The 22,845-nt window shown below is 46.8% G+C and overlaps 1 protein-coding gene across 2 annotated transcripts in view; it reads right to left on the minus strand.

Moving 5' to 3' along the window:
- Positions 1-22,845, minus strand: part of PRKACB (protein kinase cAMP-activated catalytic subunit beta) — a 60,600-nt gene that overhangs the window by 31,987 nt on the left and 5,768 nt on the right. Inside the window, exon 1 of one of the 2 annotated variants that reach the window (XM_069981480.1) lies at positions 1,526-1,727. The exons of the other annotated variant lie outside the window; for it this stretch is intronic. Within the exon in view, the coding sequence (XP_069837581.1) occupies positions 1,526-1,712 (187 nt within the window). The 5' untranslated portion in view covers positions 1,713-1,727. Of the gene's footprint in view, positions 1-1,525; positions 1,728-22,845 lie in introns of those variants that run through there. 2 annotated transcript variants of the gene reach the window in all.

The following is a 22,845-nucleotide window of genomic DNA, read 5'->3' on the forward strand; positions in this document are numbered from 1 at the left end:
GGTTCAAACCTATATCAACGATCAGCTGATGACAACGATCATCTGCTGATCGTTGTGTTTATTACATGGAACGATAATCGTCCGGATAGGACCGATTCGTCCAATTATCGTTCCGTGTAATAATACCCTAACCCATAACACCTATGAGAGTAATGAAGCAGCGGGGAAAAACAGCAAGTTTGGAAAAACATTTTTTAACCTGAATGTATATACCAAGTGCCTCTGATTGGCTGAGCGGCCTGTCAGCTGAGACAGGCCGCTCTGAAGCTGGAGCGCGCGGGACCCGAGGAGAAGACGACCGCTAGAGGAGCCCTGCAGCCTGGACAGGTAATGTATAAAGTTTAAACAAGGGCTGCAAGGACATCGGTAACGATGTCCCTGCAGCCCTTGTTAAACGATAATCGGGCTGTGTAATAGGCCCAGTAAAAGAGTGCCGATCTAGGAGATCGGCGCTCATTTACAGTTATTATCGGGCCCCCATCGGCCTGTGTAATAGGACCCCAACTCTCAGCATTTGATTACTGGCAGCTGAAGACGTTGGATGCTGCCCTAAGGCTGCCAGGAAAACATGGATACAGCCATAGGCTATATCCATGTTTTCCCAAACTGCCTAGTGCTGCATCCAACTTCTTCAGATCATCGGTGATCAAATGCGGAGCGTTCAAGTTCGGATGGAACTGAATGTCCCCGAAGTGCCCCACTCAGTATATATAGTCATACTTCCCCCATATGCTTCCATGTTACATGAAAACAACAGTACACCACACAATACACATTCTAATGCCTTGGTATAGACCAGCTTATGTATTATACTACTGCACAAATATACATTGTTTTGTATACCGCCATACTAGCGTCTCTATATTATCATAGGCATACAGGACGTACACAGAGGCCTCACATGAGGCCCCTGTGCAGTGAAATCTACATAAAAAAGAAATCCACAAACAGGACGTCAAAATCCACCTCACGGCCTCCGATCCAGCAATCTCATCTCAGCAATGGGCAAACGGGATTTTTGCCAGTCCCCTATACATCCATGGTGCTGGATTTTGTCACTAAAAACCCGACTATGTAATACAGTGATGACCAACACGCAGCTCGGCCACACTCCTCCTATCTATCAGATATGGAGTCCATCCAGGTCCATGACAGTGTGCAGGCTATTAATGATGTCAGAGAGACCATGTGATCATGACATCCCTGATCACACAGATGGATCTGAAAGGACTCCATAGACTTTATAGAGTTCTCAGCCCTCCTGCTTTCGTTCCCACGGCTTATTCAGTGGTACAATGCAAAAAAAACCCTGCCACCATGTGACATATGCTGCAGCAAATACACCAGGGAATCACTACCACAATAGTGAACCCTGCATTTACACTCATCTAGTGACAGCACAAACACGGACCTGTCACTTTTTGCCATAGTAAGAACGTGTTTTCTAATTTTTTTTTTTTTTTTTTTTACCTACGAGGTTAAACAGGTCTGGCGAGGAGGTTGTTGGGTGTTGCTCAACACTTACTTGTGCGGTCCCATAGTAAGGTGTTCTCAGACACCGGCTGACCCTCGCTCTCTAGGGCTGCTGCCTTCTGCTCCGGGCCACCGCCGCTCTTCCCATTGCGATGGAACAACCTGTTTGCAAAGCCTTCTAGTTTCTGCAGGGCTGAGGAGGTCCCGGCGGACTGGAGGCTTTCGCTGGAAGATGCCATGCATGGAAGGGACTAACCTCCTAAACTCGCAGCTACTAGTATATGGCTGCAAGCCGCTGAAAAACTTAAAAAGGAAGAAAAAAAACCCAGCCTGGTTGCAGAGCAGCGTGCAAGTCTGACTTCCTGTTTGTCTGTGCGCACAAAACCACCAGGGTTGCAGGTTCCTCCAGGCTGTACTCGCCCGTCTTCTTCTGGTTTATCTAGTACGAGTGTGATCCTAACTACAAGAACTACAACCAGCGCTCAGCAGAAAGAGACAGCTCAAAAACACTAAAGCTTCCTATCCCTGCAGGAAAGGAAACTAATACCACCCCCTCCTATCCTCCACCGTCACCCACGGGACTTATTAACCTGTACTTACGGCGTCACGTCACTCCTGGCTCACCCGTGAGATGAGGCAGGTATGACCAAAAGCTGCACACCTTCTTTCGTACACTAGGGGGCAGACTAACTGATAGAAGTCTAGTAGGATTTAATGGGGAACTCAAATTACTTTAAATGAACTGGTGTCAGAAAGTTATACAGATTTGTAAATTACTTTGAATCTAAAATCTCCAGTCTTCCAGTACTTATAAGCTGCTGTATGTCCTGGAAGTGGTGTGTTCTTTCCAGTCTGACACAGTGCTGCCACCTCTGTCCATGTCATGAACTGTCCAGAGCAGCAGCAAATCCCCATAGAAAATCTCTCCAGCTCTGGGCAGTTCCTGACATGGACAGAGGTGGCAGCAGAGAGCACTGTGTCAGACTGGAAAGTATACACCACTTCCTGCAGGACATACAGCAGCTGATAAGTAGTGGAAGACTGGAGATTTTATAATAGAAGTAATTTACAAATATGTATAACTTTATGACACCAGGTAATTTGAAAGAAGGAACTTTTTGTCAGAGCAACACTTTGAAAAAAAAAAAAAAAAAAAAAAAAAAAAGGTTACTACTACTACTACTACTACTACTATTTTGATGGAAATTGAGTAAATGGAGGATTTACTATCCAGGCCATGACAGGAGTATTCAGACTTTGAGGCAGATGGTCAGGCTCCTGGCACTGATCAGCTTATCAGACAGGCCTGTATCTTGTTCATGGTTTACAATCACAGCGCCATACATTTAGAAGTGGCTGTGCCTGGTATTGCAGCTCCGTCCGTCTCTTGTCTTACTGATCGGATAGGGTCTGAACACTGAACACTCAGACTTGTGAATAACACAGGACAACCTTTTTTTATGACAGATCCACTTTAAAAGGAATCTGTCAGCAGTTTGGAACAATCTCCCCTATACAAAAGCTGAGGTGGGGAGTATGGAGGTGGGATTGATAGGCTGTAATGTGGATGGGGGGGCCTACCATACACATAGGGAAGGATTGAGCATGCTGGATTTCAGCTGGGACACCTTATAGTTCTCAGTCAGATAAGCCACAGCCAGGGCTTACCACCCCTCCCCTCTCTTTAGTGAGAACATTCACCTCGATCATCCATGTGTATGGTAGGCTGTCAATGAGACGGGCTCCTCTGGTTAGATACACAGAGCTTCCTCTAATTCAGTGATGGCTAACCTTTACACTCCAGCTGTTGCAAAACTACAATGCCCATCATGCCTGAACAACCAAAGATATGGCTTTGGCTGCCCAGGCATGATGGGAGTTGTAGTTTGGCAACAGCTGAAGTGTCAAGGTTAGCCATCACTGCTCTAATTAGTTTCTCTGGCTTCTCCTCCTCCGAGCACTGGCAGCCTCCTGATTGGACGCTAAAGCCGTCACTCAATACAGGAAGCAGAATCCTGGATACTTACAGCATGGCGGAGGCAGAAATAATCCACCCCACCCTTCTTGACCTCTTAAAAGGGAATCTGCCAGAACGGACAGCCCTTTGAAAGTACAGGTGTCAAACTGGAAGCCATCCAACTGTTACAAAACTACAGTTCCCATGGCTGCCCAGGCATGATGGTAATTGTAGTTCTGCAACAGCTGAAGGGCTGCTAGTTTGACATCCCCGTTTAACGTGTGAGCATGCCTTATATGAGACTCTATAGGTATCATACAGATGTCAGGCTCAGAACTTATACTTTTGCAACTACAATACTTTAATTATAGGTATAATGTATAGCTTTAATTATAGAGTCCGCCACATCTAATCCAGCGAAAAATAACAAGGGTACGTTGTTTCCATAAGGATCCTCTATGGCTGCAAGAAGAGAGACAACCCTAACTAAAAAATGGCCGTGAAAGCATTGATCACCGATCAGGTGACATGATCTAAGTAACCAGATAGAAACCTGCCATGGAGACGGGTGAATCTACTGCGGCTCTGCCATGTATAATGCACGCTCTCTCCTCAGATGGCTTCTGTATTATTGTGGTGAAAAATAATCTGTGTCTGGTGAACTACAGACATCAGCATGCTTTAAACCTGCGTTGCAAAACCACAACCTGTGGCCCTCCGGGGATGCTGGGAGTTGTAGTTATGCAACAGCAGCTGGAGGGACACTGGTGGGAACATGAAGGTAAAGAAATCATATCCAGAACATGACGGCTAAAGGTTGTCAGAGCATGATGGGAGTGTTAGTTTTGCAATGGCCGGCTACGAGGTCACCATCTATAACAATGGCTGACATGGCAGCTATCCATAGATGTTCTTGCATTAATCCCACTAGTAATTGCTGCCCCCTGTACGCGGTGAAGTCGCCATCCTTGTTTCGTTTTTATTCTAATTATAGATTACCGCTGGCTGTGAAGTGTTCCCATGGAGATTTCCGCCTGTTTACAAGACAGACATTTCCTGCTCTAGATTTCCTAGGCTTGAAGAGCATGTATATATATATATATATATATATATATATATATATATATCTTACACTCGGATACAACCGTCACACTGTAATGCACAAGCTGCAGCGGGCTCATACAGGAATGCATTGTTGCATATCATTGGATGGGAAGGGGTTAATCACAATGGTAAACCATCAATTGATCTCGTGGTGTGGGGGGGGAGTACAGAGGAAGGCAATGGTAAAATCCAGTGCAATGGGAACGTGCTGCTGTGCGGACTAGCACTGTCTATACCCCACTGCCTGAACAGGCTCTGACTAGAGGATTAGAGAAGATCCCACCGGACGGCGTACAAGCTGTGTCTATAAATAGCAGGCGTACAACAAGAGCAAGGGAGTGACACTACACCAACCTGATTACCACTCACATCAAGGGGCTTTGCTGCCACCTACTGGCAAACATTTAGAATGCAGCAGTCAGATCACAACATCCGGGGTGGCACCAGGGGAATAGGAGGCGGCTCTGGTATTATATTGCTTATACATAGAGATTTTACATAACAAGTTGAGTAACCTCTCCTGCTCTGGCTCAGTATTATACTCTGTAGTATAGCCCAAGAGCTGCATTCTCAATTATGCAGACTGCTGTAGGAACTTGTTAGAGTAATCCATGGTTGGAAAAATTTTGTACATTGGAAACGTTGTTGCTAAATCAAATGGTGTCAGAAAGTACTTCCAGTGCTTATCAGCTGCTGCTCTTTCCAGTCTGACACAGTGCTCTCTGCTGCCACCTCTGTCTATGTCAGGAACTGTCCAGAGCAGTAGCAAATCCCTATAGAAAACCTCTCCTGCTCTGAACAGTTCCTGACATGGACAGAGGTGGCAGCAGAGAGCACTGTGTCAGACTGGAAAGCTGCACCACCTACTGCAGGACATACAGAAAATGATAAGTACTGGATAACTGGAGTTTTTTTGTTTTTTAACAGAAGTAAATTAAAAATCGCTGGCACTTTCTGGCATCAGTTAATTTGAAAGATTTTTTTTTTTGTGAAATACCCCTTTAATACTCCATGGACAAATCCAATATAAAATCTCTAAGTGGATTCTATGCAATCTTGCTGTGGCAATGGAACCATATAACTAGCTCTATAAAAATAACTAGACTGATGGTGCGTTCACATGGAGCTATCATCGTTTGAATTTTCACAATACCGATGGCTTTTGAGCGATAATCGGTTCGTGTAAACACAGCGAACGATCAAGCGACGAGCAAGAAATCGTTTATTTTGATCTTTTGATATGATGTTCTCAAATCGTCGTTGGCTGAAAATTCGCAGATCGCTTTGTGTAAACAGTCTTTCAAAGATTCACCCTATGTGTGAGATTGCCTTAAACGATCTTAAAAACTATCGCAATAACGATTTTTCTAACAAATTTTCTAACGATTATTCGTCTAAACGCTGATAGTTATAAAAACCAAATCGTTGCTTCAAAATCGTTGGGCGAATTTTCGCTTCGTGTGAACGGACCATTACAAGGAGTACAGCGCCTTACAATGTCCACCTCTGCAAACCATTTTTTTCTCCCCAAAACATACCAAATGCAAATTTTGAAAAAAAAAATAAAAATCTTAATAAAAAATTCCCAATGGTTAGTTTTTACAGCTCCTACGCAGACCTTGTTCAATAGAAACAAGACAAACAAGTGTATAGCCCGATCCCATACACACTATTCCCTTCTATCCGCTCTTTATATTCTGGAAAGTCTACAAGATATACGAGATCACAAAGTGCAGGACAAAGTAGAAATGTTACGAGTTTACAGATCAGACTACAAAAGGATTTTTGTGGTCTGTTACCATGGACACAGTTTACCTAGAAGCCTTAAAAAAAATAAATAAATAAAAGACTCAATGTCATAATAGAGGGGTAGGGAACCTTTGGCTCTCAAGCTGTTGCAAAACTACAGCTCCCATCATGCCTGGACAGTCAAAGCTTTAGCTTTGGCTGTCTAGACATGATGAGAGTTGTAGTTTTGCAACAGCTGGAAATCCAAGGTTCCCTACCCCTGACATAATATCATTATCCCCATAGGGAGGCGTCTGGTCTGGAGAGGCCGGTACCCACATCTGTATATAGAAATCACACGCTCATACAGGCAGAATGCTTGTGATGTAGTAAAAATAATTCACATGCTTGTCTGGAGTTCGCTGGGGCAGATGACCTAGTGGTCTGGACACACATCCACATCAAAAGAAAGTCATCGTATTACCTTCTAGGGCCGCTATTTATAGGAATAATGGGGGGATAATAGGAAACAGCCCCGTAGAACGGGTCACCCGCCGGGCACATAAATATCCACATGCCTAGAAGTCTGCAATCTAAAATATTCAGGAGCCTGGCGAGTATAAAACCGGGCGGGTGATGGGGGGGCAGGTTCCACCAGGGCGTCAGACATGGCCAAGGAGAGTTCTAGCAGCCACGTTGGGGAACACTGCAATAGATGGCTGGAAGGTGGGTCTGTTTTAGGTTTCCTGACCATCACTGGTTGGAGGGGGTCTGGGACCACTGATGCCAAGGGGTGGGATCCCCATCTATTATACATTTATGATACCATATAGCTGTCCAGATGTCAAGATGTCAAGATGTCAATCCATCCACCTGGTAATATCAAATGGAAAGACAAAAGTTTTCCAGTACTTATTAGCTGTTGTATGTCCTGCCGAAAGTGATGTATTCTTTCTAGTCTCTGGAGAAAGCATTTTACGTCACTACCCAGAGTCCCTCACACTTGGACTGGAGGACAAACTACAGATACGAGACATTCCTGGAGACATAACTAAGTGTTGTCCGGCTGCCGTCTTGTATTCAGGCCCTGGCAGGAGATCAAGGAGCGGAAACCACAATGGCCTTCATTCAGAGCCCTGTGCCTGCCGGCCGGTGTGTGTGTGTGTGTGTGCACGGCCCGGATCACAGCGCTCCTCAGAGGTCACTTCTGGTCAGGGACGACGACTTCCACATACATAAGCCTGACTGGCAGCGCATCTATACTGAAGACCATTGCACCAACCTGGTGGTCCCTGTGTAGTCCTAAGCAATGGCTGACCTCAGGTAACATGCCTGGGATACCTGTCAGTCAATACCTAAAGGGGTCTCCTAGGTGTCACAGCTGCAGCAAAACTACTATTCCCATCATCCCTCCCTGGACAGCTAAAGCTTGGGCTGTCCAGGCATGATGGGAACTGTAGTTCTGCAACAGCTGGAGGGCTTCAGCTTTGACATATATAATCACAGGGGTAGGTATCACAGTTTGTTCTTGCTTTAAGCATACGCCTATGTGGAATCCCTGGTTATTCCTGGTCATGTTGTCATATGGAAAATAAGCAGGTCACCAGCGAGGATTACTCCATGTAAATTATTACTGCGGTATCCATCATTTAATAGTCCTATCCTTCCTGCTTAACCATCTCGACTACAGGCCCTATACACGGGGCGATTACCTGCCCAACCAGGACGAGGAGCTGACCGCCGTCTCTCATCACACTCACTCAGCCCTTGCCGCAGCATAGTCGAGCAATGTAATAGCCTCTGGAAGCGAGCGCCGATACAGCACTTGCTTGTTCTGCAGATTACCATGTAATAGCACCTTAAAAGTGGTACCAGAGCCGAGGCTCCAGCTGCTGCAAAACTACAACACTCCATCATGCCTATAAGAGCTGTAGTCTTATAACAGCTGGAGGACGCTGTGCTAGAGAGAAAGATTCTGCAACTGGAATAGTCCTAACCTCGCCCTCCCCCATAGAGGCTCGGGGCACCCTCGCCCTCCCCCATAGAGGCTCGGGGCACCCTCGCCCTCCCCCATAGAGGCTCGGGGCACCCTCGCCCTCCCCCATAGAGGCTCGGGGCACCCTCGCCCTCCCCCATAGAGGCTCGGGGCACCCTCGCCCTCCCCCATAGAGGCTCGGGGCACCCTCGCCCTCCCCCATAGAGGCTCGGGGCACCCTCGCCCCCCCCCCAATAGAGGCTCGGGGCACCCTCCCCCCAATAGAGGCTCGGGGCACCCTCGCCCTCCCCCCAATAGAGGCTCGGGGCACCCTCGCCCTCCCCCCAATAGAGGCTCGGGGCACCCTCGCCCTCCCCCATAGAGGCTCGGGGCACCCTCGCCCTCCCCCATAGAGGCTCGGGGCACCCTCGCCCTCCCCCATAGAGGCTCGGGGCACCCACGCCCTCCCCCATAGAGGCTCGGGGCACCCTCGCCCTCCCCCATAGAGGCTCGGGGCACCCTCTTCTGTCATGACAACTTCCTAAAATATTGAATTATGGAGATGAGAACGGCAGATAACAGGAGAAAAGAGGAAATTCACGTCTCTAAAGTAGCGGATAATAATCCTTGTAATTTTTCTTCTTCAGGTCGTGTTACAGCATCTGTGTACTTTAACTGTAGTTTTACTGCAATTATAAAAATATATATATATATTTTTTTAACTCAGTTAGACCAATAATACTGCCACCCCCTTGACAGTTATGATTACTTTCTGAACTGCCTAGTCATGTAGTGAAACATCCATGGAAGGGAGGGAAAACTGGGCAATTGCTATATTAATATATTATATACACACACACACACACACACACACACACTATGCTTAGGAGTCCAGTGGGTGGTCCATGTCAGGAAATGACCAAAACAGTAGCAAATCCCCATAGAAAAACTCTCCTGCTCTGGACAGTTCCTGACATGGACAGAGGTGGCAGCATGAGCACTATGTCAGACTGGAAAGAATGCACCACTTCCTGCAGGACATACAGCAGCTGATAAGTACTGGAAGACTTGATTTTTATTCTTTTTTTAACAGAAGTGACACCAGCCAATTTAAAGGAAAAGAAAACTTCTGCAGTACCCCATCAATTGGATGCTGTATATTATTTTGACACTATACAGGAGTACTATACAGGCACTAAATTGCAGAACTCTCCCAGCACTACAGTGTGGTACTATCCTGTTTGAGGAGGGCCAACTTACTCTGTTAGTGGCCCAAAAATTATTTTCACAACATGGATACGTCCTCCAACATGGACGTGTATAACAGAAATGACTGTTCGGAGAAGTAAACAGTGTGACAGACGAATACATCTCGCCAGGGATAGTTTCCACTGGATTTCATCAGCACAAACAAGATGGCGGCCCCTGTTATGCGTAGCGAAGGGGGTCTCTAAGCAAAGGCTGGTCTGCGCTGTCAGGCTGTCAATGAGCAGGGCTCCGCCAACGTAAACACTGTCAGCATGGCCGGACCGAGAACTTTCCATATACAAGCGGATACCACATACTCCGCCTGGCACAGAAGAACGTGAGTATCTGAGGTTTAACCCTCTGTACGGGAAGAAGAAGAATCCAAGACTGGCACTTCTTGCATTTATTTTATTTAGAAACCTCAGAAAACCCTCAGGTCCCGAAATAAGGGTTTCAGGAGAAAAAAAATAAATTTTGGCATCCCTCTATGTAAGCAAGACGTTCAGGAGGAGGGAAGGGTAGAGCCTTGAAAAGTTCTCACAACTCAAACTTTTTAGGATTTGAAGATCTCTGCTTGCTGCGTGAAAGCCCTTCAGACCCCGCCGGCCGCTCACACATCACATATTAGGATCTCAGGACAGGAGGGAGATTAATGCTGCTCAGTGAGGAAGTGACTGCCCCGATACACTGTAACAGACTGACCATAGTAATGGAATACGGTGCAATGACGTATGTGCATGACAGATTACACAGAGTGATTGGTAGACTTCTCAATGGAAGGAGAGGGGATCGAAGAGGCAAGGCCACGTCCTCATTTATCATAGGGTGTGAATGGCGCTCAACATGTATAATATCTCACAGGCGGCCTTACAGCAACTTTATGACAATTACCATGTTTGCTGGAAACATTTCTGGCATCTATCCAGGTAAATTTAACCCCTAGGCGACCCTGGGCGTACCTGTACATCCTGAGCCACCTAGGGATGTTCAGAGCGGTGGCCCCGCACTGAACCGCCACGGTCCCGGGTGCCACTCGTAGCCCAGGACCGCGGCTATTAGCGGGCATGGTCCAATCGCCATGCAACAAAAAAAAAAAAAATATAATAAAATATAATAATTAAACAGAATCTGCAGGAAAAAAAACAACGGCAAACTGAGTATGCACAATGTGCAGATTTACCGACGTGTGCCATCTTAGGGCTCATCTGCATCTACATTATTTCCTTTAAATTCAGTGACGGTAAAAAAAATAAGCTGATAAAAAAATTGGTCTAAACTTAGAAGAGTCTACACACGGACCACATAGATCTGCCATATGCATTATATGCAAGCAGGCGCAGGGATCAGCAGGTCAGTGTTTGTTAGCAGTGCCTTAAAGGAGTTATCCAGCGAAAATCTTTTTCGTTCAAATCAACTGGTGTCAGAAAGTTACATAGATTTGTAATTTACTTCTATTAAAAAATCTAAAGTCTTCCCATACTTATTAGCTGCTGAATGTCTTGCAGGAAATGTTTTATTTTCAGTCTGACACAGTGCTCTCTGCTGACATCTCTGGCCGAGACAGGAACTGTGTCTCGGTTTTCTATGAATCCCCATAGAAAAACTCTCCTGCTCTGGACAGTTCCTGTCTCGGCCAGAGAGGTCAGCAGAAAGCACTGTGTCAGACTGAAAATAAAACATTTCCTGCAGGACATACAGCAGCTAATAAGTATGGGAAGACTTGAGATTTTTGAATAGAAGTAAATTACAAATCTATATAACTTTGACAAAAGTTGATATGAAAGAAAAAGATTTTCACTGGACAACCCCTTTAAGGAGGCATAATTACCTGCACAGCTGCGTCGCACGAACAATTATTATATAATTTACGTGACCATTTAAATATACTGCTATGGGCCGCTCATCTTATTTACCCTGGGAGATACGCGGCCAATAAAGATAAATTTTGAAGCCGCACAAAAGATGTGATCAGCCAAGGATCACTGATGCTGATAATCGGCCTGTGACATACCCTCATCCTCAGCTCCCTGTACCCACTAGAGAGCTATCAGCAGGATACATTCATCTAACCTGCTGATAGTTCCCCTATAAGTTTGCACTGCCGAAGGCCGCCTCTCCATGAGCAGCCACAGCCGTGCTCCCACGCAGCTACTAATAAGGGTACGTGCACACTACAAAATCGAGAGGGAAAACCCACTGCAGATTCTGCAGCTCGAACCCGCGTGCATTTCCACCCGAGTCATAGACTCTATTCCGTGCACAGACGGATTCCGCAGTCAGACCAAAGAATAAACAGGTTCATTCTTTGGACAGAAGGCGTTATCCGCCCGTGCATAGAATGGACTTGTGCACGGCCGCAAGTCCACAAGCGGGTGCAAGCTGGGGAATCCGCAACGGGTTTTCCGTCGCTATTCTAGTGTGCATGTACCCTAATCCTGGAAACATTACACAGCTATTGGTACCTGTCATGATCGTTCTGAGCCAATGAGCGAAACCGACCCAGTGTGGTCATATCCATGGATATCCAAACTTGCGGTGGCAGGAGCAGCTGCACGCCGATCAGGACAGCAAACATGACAGGTGCCCCTTAAGGACTGCAGTGTCAGAACAGCAGGGCAAAGAATTCACAGCATCATCATGGATGATGATGCCGGGAGATCAGAAGTCCTGTCCGTAGCACATGGGCTGTAAATAAGGTCTGTGCATGGAACATGTAAATCAGACCTTAGACAGTATTAGGCTGGTGTCACACACACAAGTTTTTTGGAGAGCAGCTGCTGCTGCTGCAGAAGTGGATCCAGCAGGTAGCGGAAGTATACATCTATTATATTTTCCATTGCATTCTATGCCATTCTTACGTTACACTCAAAAACTCCAGTGGCCGTTCTTTACACCCTTTACCAATCAAGATGTCAACTAATAAAGCATACATACGGCATAATAACGCTTTATGCAAGGTCTCCTTACACATATCTGCAGCGTTTTACATGCGTTCCTTCTGTTCGAAAATATAGTATAAGGTAAATGGGTGCCGCCGCGCTGATTCCGCTGGTGTGGGATTTTCCCCCAATCCCGGTTCCCAAAATCAGCGATGTTTATTTTAAATAAGCAAATGAAGCCAAAGGCCCAGCACCCCCAGTGTACACAACATTACCCCCTCCCCAAAATACGCGAGTAGGGATCCTGAACAACAACTAGGGTTGGACCACTGGACGTTGTTGCAGTCTTTTTAAGACGGACAAAAAAACACGGATGCAATTGTGTGCATATGCTTGGATCTGTTTTTCCATTAACTGTCAATATAAAAAAAAAAAAAAGTTTTTTTTTTTTATTTATTTTTAACTTTAACGTACGTTCAAAAACACATCTATTAAACGGACGGCAAAAAACAGTGTGAACACAGCCTAAAACTAAATGGATAAAATTATTTTCTTCATCAGGAATGGAAAATTCCTAAATGTACTGTTATATTCAACATGATAACGAAAGCAGCTAAGAGGTAGAGACATGTGGCCGCAGGAAAGGCGTCTTCCGCCCATAAAGTTAAAGGGCTTCTTATTTAAGTTGGTCAAAGTCAGATTACACCTATCTATAACAAGGGGACTTCCTCCATATGGACAGGAAGGAAGGCTTCTATACTAACACAGAAGGGGATTCTGTAGTTAAATGGGTTATCCGGGATTAGAAAAGGCATGGCTACTTTCTTGCAAAAACAGCGCCACCCCTGTCCTCAGGCTGTGCGTGGGATTACAATGCAGCTCAGTTCACTTCAATGGAACTGAGCTGCAAAGTTGCATCATATAAGTTGAATCCTATAGAACAGCCCACACAGTTTTCTGTATCTTCATCAGAAAGCAGAAGGATCAGAACTGGTGGAAGGAGACAGAAAAGGTAATGACATGTATGGGATGAATTTTTGTCTCCAGGAAGTGGGGGGATGATTCAACGTGTATTTTACCTAACTGGATGATCCCTTTAGGTGGAATTATTGCTGAAGCTGTCAAAATAAAGAGCCCAGATGGCGTCTCTTTGCTCTGGCTTATGGACATGGGGCCTGGGAGAGGGACTTCCTTTAAAAGAAGGAGTCTGGCGTTTGCTAAAAGCAGTCAGCCTGCAGGAGGAGAGGGGAAACTGATGACAAGTAGGCACTTGCCTCTCCTCATGTCCGCGGTGAGCTGCTGCGAGACCCGGGATCTCCGCGTCACAAGTTGACTGATGGATTGGCCGCTCAGCCAATCAGTGACTGGGGTGTGACGCCGCTCCAGTCACTGATTGGCTGAGCAGCCAATTCGTCAGCCCGGACAGGCCTTTTCGCCCGGGTCATGAGGTCATCACAACTCAGGGGAAAATTATTTCTAGCAGGGGTCCCACAGCCACTCCCTGTGGGCACGAGGAGAGGTAAGTGCCTATTCGTCATCAATTCCCCCCGGCTTTTTAGCAGTCACCGGACTTCCTTTTAAAGGGGTACTCTAGTGACTTTTTTTCTTTTCAAATCAACTGGCATCAAAAAGTTATACAGATTTGTAAATCACTTCTATTTAAAAATCTCCAATCTTTCAGTACTTATCATCTGCTGTATGTCCTGCAGGAAGCGGTGTATTCTTTCCAGACTGATACAGTGCTCTCTGCTGCAACCTCTGTCCATGTCAGGAACTGTCCAGAGCAGGAGAGGTTTTCTATGGGAATTTGTACGGCTCTGGACAGTTCCTGACATGGACAGAGGTGGCAGCAGAGAGCACTGTGTCAGGCTGGAAAGAATACACCACTTCCTGCAGGACATACAGCAGCTGCAAAGTACTGGAAGACTTGCGTTTTTTGTTTTTTTTCAATAGAAGTAAATGACAAATCTCCAACACTTTTCGGGCACCAGTTGCTTTGAAAGATTTTTTTGTTTGCTGAGCTACCCCTTTAATGGATGCCACCAAGATGTTGGAAAGCAATAGAGACCGCATACACAGCATGTTGGTACATGTATCAAGAAACAACAGACACAATAAGCACTAGAATAAAAGGAGAAGTCCCAGAATTTGCAGACTCGGGCGCAGCGTAGGCCCCGGAAAGGCTGTGTGAATTTCACAGCTTGCACATTGGTAAACTTATATGAGATATAAGCATAACAAGACTGCGTGCCAACACCATCCACGACTCTAATAAAGAACAAAGTGCCAGAGCAATGCCAAGCATGTGTCTTGCTACTGTGTGCCAAGTAGCAGCAGTCTGTCCGCGGAGCTGTTTAGTACACAGTGACACCGGGCGCACAAACCGGTTTATGGGGAAAGTTTACAAAACACCCTGCGGGAAAACACACAAACGGGAAAACAACGGCCGTGACAAGCGCAGCATCGGGGAGACAGAGACGTGGAGAGGAGGAGTGTGAGGTTATGGTAACGGCACAGTCCTCTGATGTAGCGCAACAGACGACGGGAGGTGAGCCGTTCTTTACATCCTTGTGTCCTGTTCACATACGGCTGATTATTATTATTATTTATAAAGTGCCCTTAAAGGGGTTGTCTAGCGAAAATCTTTTTCTTTTAAATCAACTGGTATCAGAAAGTTATATAGATTTGTAATTTACTTCTGTTAAAAAAAATCTCAAGTCTTCCCACACTTATCAGCTGCTGTATGTCCTGCAGTAAGTGGTGTATTCTTTCTCTGCTGACATCTCTGGCCGAGACAGGAACTGTGCTAAACAGGAGGCGTTTTCTATGGGGATTCATATAAAACCGAAACAGAGTTCCTGTCTCGGCCAGAGATGTCAGCAGAGAGCACTGTGTCAGACTGAAAATAAAACAACATTTCCTGCAGGACATACAGCAGCTGATAAGTATAGGAAGACTTGAGATTTTTTTATTAGAAGTAAATTACGAATCTATATAATTTCTGATATGAGTTGATTTGAAAGAAAGATTTTCGCTGGACAACCCCTTTAATTCCAGAGCGCTATACAAGCGATAGGGGTAACAAACAGGAACAATACAAGATCAAAATACATTACATGAAGGCAAATGGCAGACTGATACATGCGGGAAGAGGACCCTGCCCGTGAGGGTTTACAATCTGAATAAGAAGTGCTGAAATCTCTCTACAACATCAGTGAGGATTGGGGACAATTTTGGATCGGGAACGAGTAAACCAGAGTGGTCAAACGTGCGGCCCTCCAGCTGTTGCGAGTTTGACGTCTGCGCCCCATGTACTGAATATGTGAACCTGTCGCCCTAAGATTAGACGTCAAACCAGCAGTCAGATGCATGGCATGTCACATGACTTTTGCAGCAAGATATTGACCCCCCTTTGGCCACCGTCTGGAGCGAACAGCCCATCTAAGGCTACATTCACACGTTCTGCGGATCTGCAGCTAAGGACAAATTTAGGGCCCAATGATTTCAACAGGGCTGTTTGCACTGTCCATAATCCGCAAAAATGACTGACAAGCACTAGTATGGATTGTAACTGCATAGAAGTGCATAGCGTCCGTAATTTTTAGGCAAGAATTGTCTGTAACGTCCGCAAATCCATTAAAAATACGGATGAGTAATAATTTTAAACAATTCTCACTTATTTAAAGGGGTACAGAAGCAAAAAATAAAAAATAAATTTAATCAACTGGTGCCAGAGATTTGTAATTTACTTCTATTAAAAAAATCTCCAGTCTTCCAGTACTTATCAGCTGCTGTATGTCCTGCAATAAGTGGCATATTCTTTCCAGTCTGGAGAGCAGAAGAGGTTTCCTATGGGGATTTAGACAGGTGGCAGCAGGGAGCACTGTGTCAGCCTCAAAGGAAAAGACGACTTCCTGCAGGGCATAAAGCAGCTGATAAGTACTGGACTGGAGATATTTTTTTTTTACCAGTAGTAAATTACAAATATCTGGAGTACCCCTTGAACTAACACCTTCCCCTTTTCTTATTTATTTATTTTTTTTAACTGATCTGCAAACAAATATTTGGCTGTTCACATAGCGTACTTTTGATGAAAAGAACGGCCGTTGTTTTCAATTTACACAGCAGGCGTTCATTTCATAATACAACGATTTGAAGTCAACACAAACAACGGCCGCTTTTCCAGCAATGTACTGTACTGAACAATGGCCGTTGTTTGCCAGCGCTCATGTCATTTATTTCTGTACGTTGTCCATAAACTTTAGGGCAATTTTCATTTAAAACAACGACCGTTGTTTATACGTTGGGTGAACAAAGCCTAAAGATGCATTACGGACGAATGTTTTGCAGATTGCGGACATCACATACAATTGTGAAAAACTACTGAACGTGTGAATGTAGCCTAAGGGGCCTATTCCATGGAGCCATAATCGGCCGAATTCGACCCATTATTGCTCCAAGGAAAGAGACAACGATCAGCCGATGATCGTGTCATCAGCTGATCGTTTATTTAGGTTCAAACCTAAAATCATCGGACACCCACCGCACTGTGTGGAATAGCGATACGTGTCGGGCGACCGACGATTTCACAAGCACCATGCTTTACCTAAACATGTTGCAGGGCTTCTCCTGCGCTCCTTCTTCCTCCCGGTCCCGCGAGCAGCAGCAGCTTCGGAGTGGCCTGTCTGAGCTGACAGACCGCTCAGCCAATCACTGACCAGGACTGCCACGGCCAGTGATTGGCTGAGCGGTCTGTTAGCTCTGACAGGCTGCTAAAGGCCCTATTCCACGGAATGATTATCCTTCATAAACTCGCTCCAACGACCACTCGTTAACGATCACTAAACGTTTTTTTTTTAGCGAACGATAACACATAACGTAAACGATATATGTAGTGTAACGATTATTCTGCGGTCGTTACCTGGTTCTTTAAAACGTTCGCCGGGGTGATCATGACCATACGACACACCTACTTTTTTTAAAATCTTTTTACGAACGACTGAAAGATTTCAAATTTTACGAACCGATTAGCGAATTATCTTTCAAAGAGAAACGACTTTTTTTCGACATGCTGAACAACAATTTTAAACGACATTATAACTATTTCGCCTTTGTCGTTCCCTCGTTTACACCAATTCCACGAAGCAATTATCGTTAACAAGCGGTCGTTGGAGCAAGTTTATGAACGATAATCGTTCCGTGGAATAGGGCCTTAAGAAGCTGCTGTGCGCTGGATCGGGAGAAGGAGGAGAAGCCCTGCAACATGTGTAGGTAATGTATGGTGTTTAAACATTTGGTAACGATGTCCCTGCAGCCCTCGCTAAGCGATTATCGGGCCGAATTATGCTGGGTTTACACGTAGCGATAATTCGCCCGATCATATGATGAACAATTTCGAAGTAACGATTTTTTTAACGGAATAATCGTTCTGCGATCGCTTAAAGGGGTATTCCCCCCAAGAGCTAAAAAAAAATGTAATGTCCCCAAACCTAGCTGGCCTTACTCACCTAGTCCCCCTGAGTATTTTGAGCCGTCTCCCATCTTTCTAGCTGCTGTCCTTCCTGAGTTACAAGTTTTTCTAAAAGCCAATCTATATCCAAGATAGGAAACTACATTTCCCATCATGCAATGCTTCTGCCTGATGATGGCGAAGTAGCAGAGCCGAGTTGGGCATGACAGTGTAGCAGAGCCGAGTTGGGCATGACAGTGTAGCAGAGCCGAGTTGGGCATGACACTGTAGCAGAGCCGAGTTGGGCATGACACTGTAGCAGAGCCGAGTTGGGCATGACACTGTAGCAGAGCCGAGTTGGGCATGACACTGTAGCAGAGCCGAGTTGGGCATGACACTGTAGCAGAGCCGAGTTGGGCATGACACTGTAGCAGAGCAGAGTTGGGCATGACACTGTAGCAGAGCAGAGTTGGGCATGACACTGTAGCAGAGCCGAGTTGGGCATGACACTGTAGCAGAGCCGAGTTGGGCATGACAGTGTAGCAGAGCCGAGTTGGGCATGACAGTGTAGCAGAGCCGAGTTGGGCATGACAGTGTAGCAGAGCCGAGTTGGGCATGACAGTGTAGCAGAGCCGAGTTGGGCATGACAGTGTAGCAGAGCCGAGTTGGGCATGACAGTGTAGCAGAGCCGAGTTGGGCATGACAGTGTAGCAGAGCCGAGTTGGGCATGACAGTGTAGCAGAGCCGAGTTGGGCATGACAGTGTAGCAGAGCCGAGTTGGGCATGACAGTGTAGCAGAGCCGAGTTGGGCATGACAGTGTAGCAGAGCCGAGTTGGGCATGACAGTGTAGCAGAGCCGAGTTGGGCATGACAGTGTAGCAGAGCCGAGTTGGGCATGACAGTGTAGCAGAGCCGAGTTGGGCATGACAGTGTAGCAGAGCCGAGTTGGGCATGACAGTGTAGCAGAGCCGAGTTGGGCATGACAGTGTAGCAGAGCCGAGTTGGGCATGACAGTGTAGCAGAGCCGAGTTGGGCATGACAGTGTAGCAGAGCCGAGTTGGGCATGACAGTGTAGCAGAGCCGAGTTGGGCATGACAGTGTAGCAGAGCCGAGTTGGGCATGACAGTGTAGCAGAGCCGAGTTGGGCATGACAGTGTAGCAGAGCCGAGTTGGGCATGACAGTGTAGCAGAGCCGAGTTGGGCATGACAGTGTAGCAGAGCCGAGTTGGGCATGACAGTGTAGCAGAGCCGAGTTGGGCATGACAGTGTAGCAGAGCCGAGTTGGGCATGACAGTGTAGCAGAGCCGAGTTGGGCATGACAGTGTAGCAGAGCCGAGTTGGGCATGACAGTGTAGCAGAGCCGAGTTGGGCATGACAGTGTAGCAGAGCCGAGTTGGGCATGACAGTGTAGCAGAGCCGAGTTGGGCATGACAGTGTAGCAGAGCCGAGTTGGGCATGACAGTGTAGCAGAGCCGAGTTGGGCATGACAGTGTAGCAGAGCCGAGTTGGGCATGACAGTGTAGCAGAGCCGAGTTGGGCATGACAGTGTAGCAGAGCCGAGTTGGGCATGACAGTGTAGCAGAGCCGAGTTGGGCATGACAGTGTAGCAGAGCCGAGTTGGGCATGACAGTGTAGCAGAGCCGAGTTGGGCATGACAGTGTAGCAGAGCCGAGTTGGGCATGACAGTGTAGCAGAGCCGAGTTGGGCATGACAGTGTAGCAGAGCCGAGTTGGGCATGACAGTGTAGCAGAGCCGAGTTGGGCATGACAGTGTAGCAGAGCCGAGTTGGGCATGACAGTGTAGCAGAGCCGAGTTGGGCATGACAGTGTAGCAGAGCCGAGTTGGGCATGACAGTGTAGCAGAGCCGAGTTGGGCATGACAGTGTAGCAGAGCCGAGTTGGGCATGACAGTGTAGCAGAGCCGAGTTGGGCATGACAGTGTAGCAGAGCCGAGTTGGGCATGACAGTGTAGCAGAGCCGAGTTGGGCATGACAGTGTAGCAGAGCCGAGTTGGGCATGACAGTGTAGCAGAGCCGAGTTGGGCATGACAGTGTAGCAGAGCCGAGTTGGGCATGACAGTGTAGCAGAGCCGAGTTGGGCATGACAGTGTAGCAGAGCCGAGTTGGGCATGACAGTGTAGCAGAGCCGAGTTGGGCATGACAGTGTAGCAGAGCCGAGTTGGGCATGACAGTGTAGCAGAGCCGAGTTGGGGATGACAGTGTAGCAGAGCCGAGTTGGGCATGACAGTGTAGCAGAGCTGAGTTGGGCATGACAGTGTAGCAGAGCTGAGTTGGGCATGACAGTGTAGCAGAGCTGAGTTGGGGGGAAGGTGTAGCAGAGCTGAGTTGGGGGAAGGTGTAGCAGAGCTGAGTTGGGGGAAGGTGTAGCAGAGCTGAGTTGGGGGAAGGTGTAGCAGAGCCGCAGACGATTGGGGAGGGGGGGCGCGGAGCTTGCCGCCGGCAATGGGGGGCGGAGCTTGTCGCGGGCAATCGGGGGCGGAGCTTGCCAGGGTGATGGGGCAAAGCTTCCCGCGGGCGATCACAGGGGGCGGGGTGCCGCGGGTGAGTGCAGCAGCTATGCCTAGGGTGAGTGAGGGATGCCGCGGGTGATGGGGGGGCGGTTGTTTGTGGGCCAGGGGGCTGTGTGCTGCGGGTGAGTGCTGCCGAGAGGCTCTGGACACAGGGGGTGAGCTCTGGGCTGGGGGTGACCAGGTGGCTGCTGTTAGTTAGCTGCACTGATCACTGTCTCCCTCTCTAACAGCAGCCACCCCATCAGTGTTCTCAGTCACTTCACTGTGCTGGGACTGAGGACACGTGATGCCGTCTCGGAGGGTGGGGGCCAGGAGCAGGGAGCGTGTCGGGTTGGACTGAGGTCTGATGATTCTATGCAATCCGTGGGGGTGAATGCAGCTGGATAACAGCAAAACTGTGCAGAATCCGTAATAACTTTATATTGGAAAGATGGAAAGCTACGGGTGGGCAGCGTATTAATGCAAAAATAATTTTTTTGGGGGGGGAATACTCGCACATAGGTTAAATCGATGAACGATTGTTTACACGGAACGATCTGCAAATTTTTTGCGAATGACGATTTAAAAACATGTTGTAAGATCAAAATGAACGATTTTTCGCTCATCGTTTGATCGTTCGCTGGGTTTACATGTACGATTATCGTTCGAATTCAATCGTTATCGTGTGTTATCGTGTAAACGCAGCATAAAAGGCCCATTAAACGGGCGCCGATCTAGCAGATCTGCTCTTGTATACATTATTGATCCGGACCCCATCAGCCCGTGGAATAGGACCCTAAGGGTCCGTTCACACGTCCAGTATCAGTGCAGATTATTCGCTGCGAGAAACTCGCAGGTAAATCCGCTGCGATCATGAGATGTATGTTATTGAAAGGTATTGTGTAATCGCAGCGTTATGAACATCTGTGCACGTAATCTGCAGCGATACTGTACATGTGAGTGCAGCCTAAAAGAAAGAGCACAAGTGGCAAATTTATTGCAGAATTTTTTTTTCCTAAATGAGAAAATCTCATCTGAAAAGACCAGATGCAAACAATTTCCCCCTAAAGGTCCATTCACACCTGCAGGGATTGTAGCAGATTTAATGTTGTGTTCAGTCATTTAGATACAATGTTATCTGCACCAGATCCTGTACGTGTGAATGAGCCCTAGAAGTCTGATGAGTAAACCTGCAGGGCTCCATATTTCGAGGCTTTTACTGCAGTATTCTGGAATCTCCGTATGTCTCACTTATATGACGTGTAACATTTCTCAGTGGTGTGAACTGGTGCTGAGGAATGTGGCGCACGTCGCTGGGTTTACAGACTGGAGCTCAGGTTACATGACAGTCACTCTTCTACGGTACAACCACAAAGATCTCTGTATCTCTACCAAAAGGGCCGGGTTCATACACAGCTGAACTGGTGCATCCACAAACAGCGCCTCGCCCGTCCTCACTTTGTGGCTCGATTCCATTGAAATAAATGGAGTAAATTGTAATACCACACACAACCTGAGGACAAGGGTGGCGCTGTTTTTGCAAGAAAGCAGCCGTACTTTTTCAAATCCTGGATCACTTGCAAATCCACATCACATGCAACCACTGGATCCGCATGTAAGAAGGGCACGTCTGCTCCACGAAACCCGACCCCAGGCCGTGCTGTAATCCAATGGAGCTGATCCATGGTAATAATAAACATGCCGGGGATCCTAATATTCATTATTAGTCCCTCACATTACTGGTGACGTATCAGGAGATCCTGCACCTAATATCCTCAGGGTATACAGGGATATACGTCACCCATAGGGTAGCATTGTTAAAAGAAAACATATACATTTTTGCCAGATATGGTGATAAGGAGATTAGATATATACTATTCCATACAAGAAGGCATGAGATGACGGTCATTATATACTGCACACCAGCGATACTGACCCTATATACACACATATTATATATATACACACACACAGCGGTGCCTTGGATTAGGAGCATAATTGGTCCGGGACCGCGCTTGTAACCCAAATCCACTCTTAAACCAAAGCTAATTTTCCCATAAGAAATTTTAGAAATGCAGACAATTGGTTCCTCCCCCCAAAATAATGATTTATTATTCTGAATAACATGTAAAACAGATGAAACAAACATTCAGAAACAGCAGAATATGTGATATTATAAGTTACTGTACAGTAATGGAGAGGATGGGAAACACAAGGGCGGACAGAGACTGCAGGGAGCAGGAAGGAATGAGCAGGACAGATGTGGGCACTGTATAGCAGCACTCTCTGTCCGGGGAGAGAGGGGTTACAGCTATGGAGAGATAACCTCAACAGTCCTGTCCCCTGATGCAAGCCCCAGCCTGAAGTGGATCTGCTTTGATTTGGAAGTTGAGGGAGACTTCCTGAGTCAGAGTACAGGGCTGTAGACCCCACTATGCAGACCAAGCCCCTCCCCCACTCCCCCTCCCACCCAGTACAGGGAGCTCTTACACCAAAGCAATGCTCTTATACCAAGTTACTCTTA

The sequence above is a fragment of the Dendropsophus ebraccatus genome, chromosome 8, assembly GCF_027789765.1.
Source record: "Dendropsophus ebraccatus isolate aDenEbr1 chromosome 8, aDenEbr1.pat, whole genome shotgun sequence".
In the NCBI taxonomy this organism is placed as follows: Eukaryota; Metazoa; Chordata; class Amphibia; order Anura; family Hylidae; genus Dendropsophus; species Dendropsophus ebraccatus.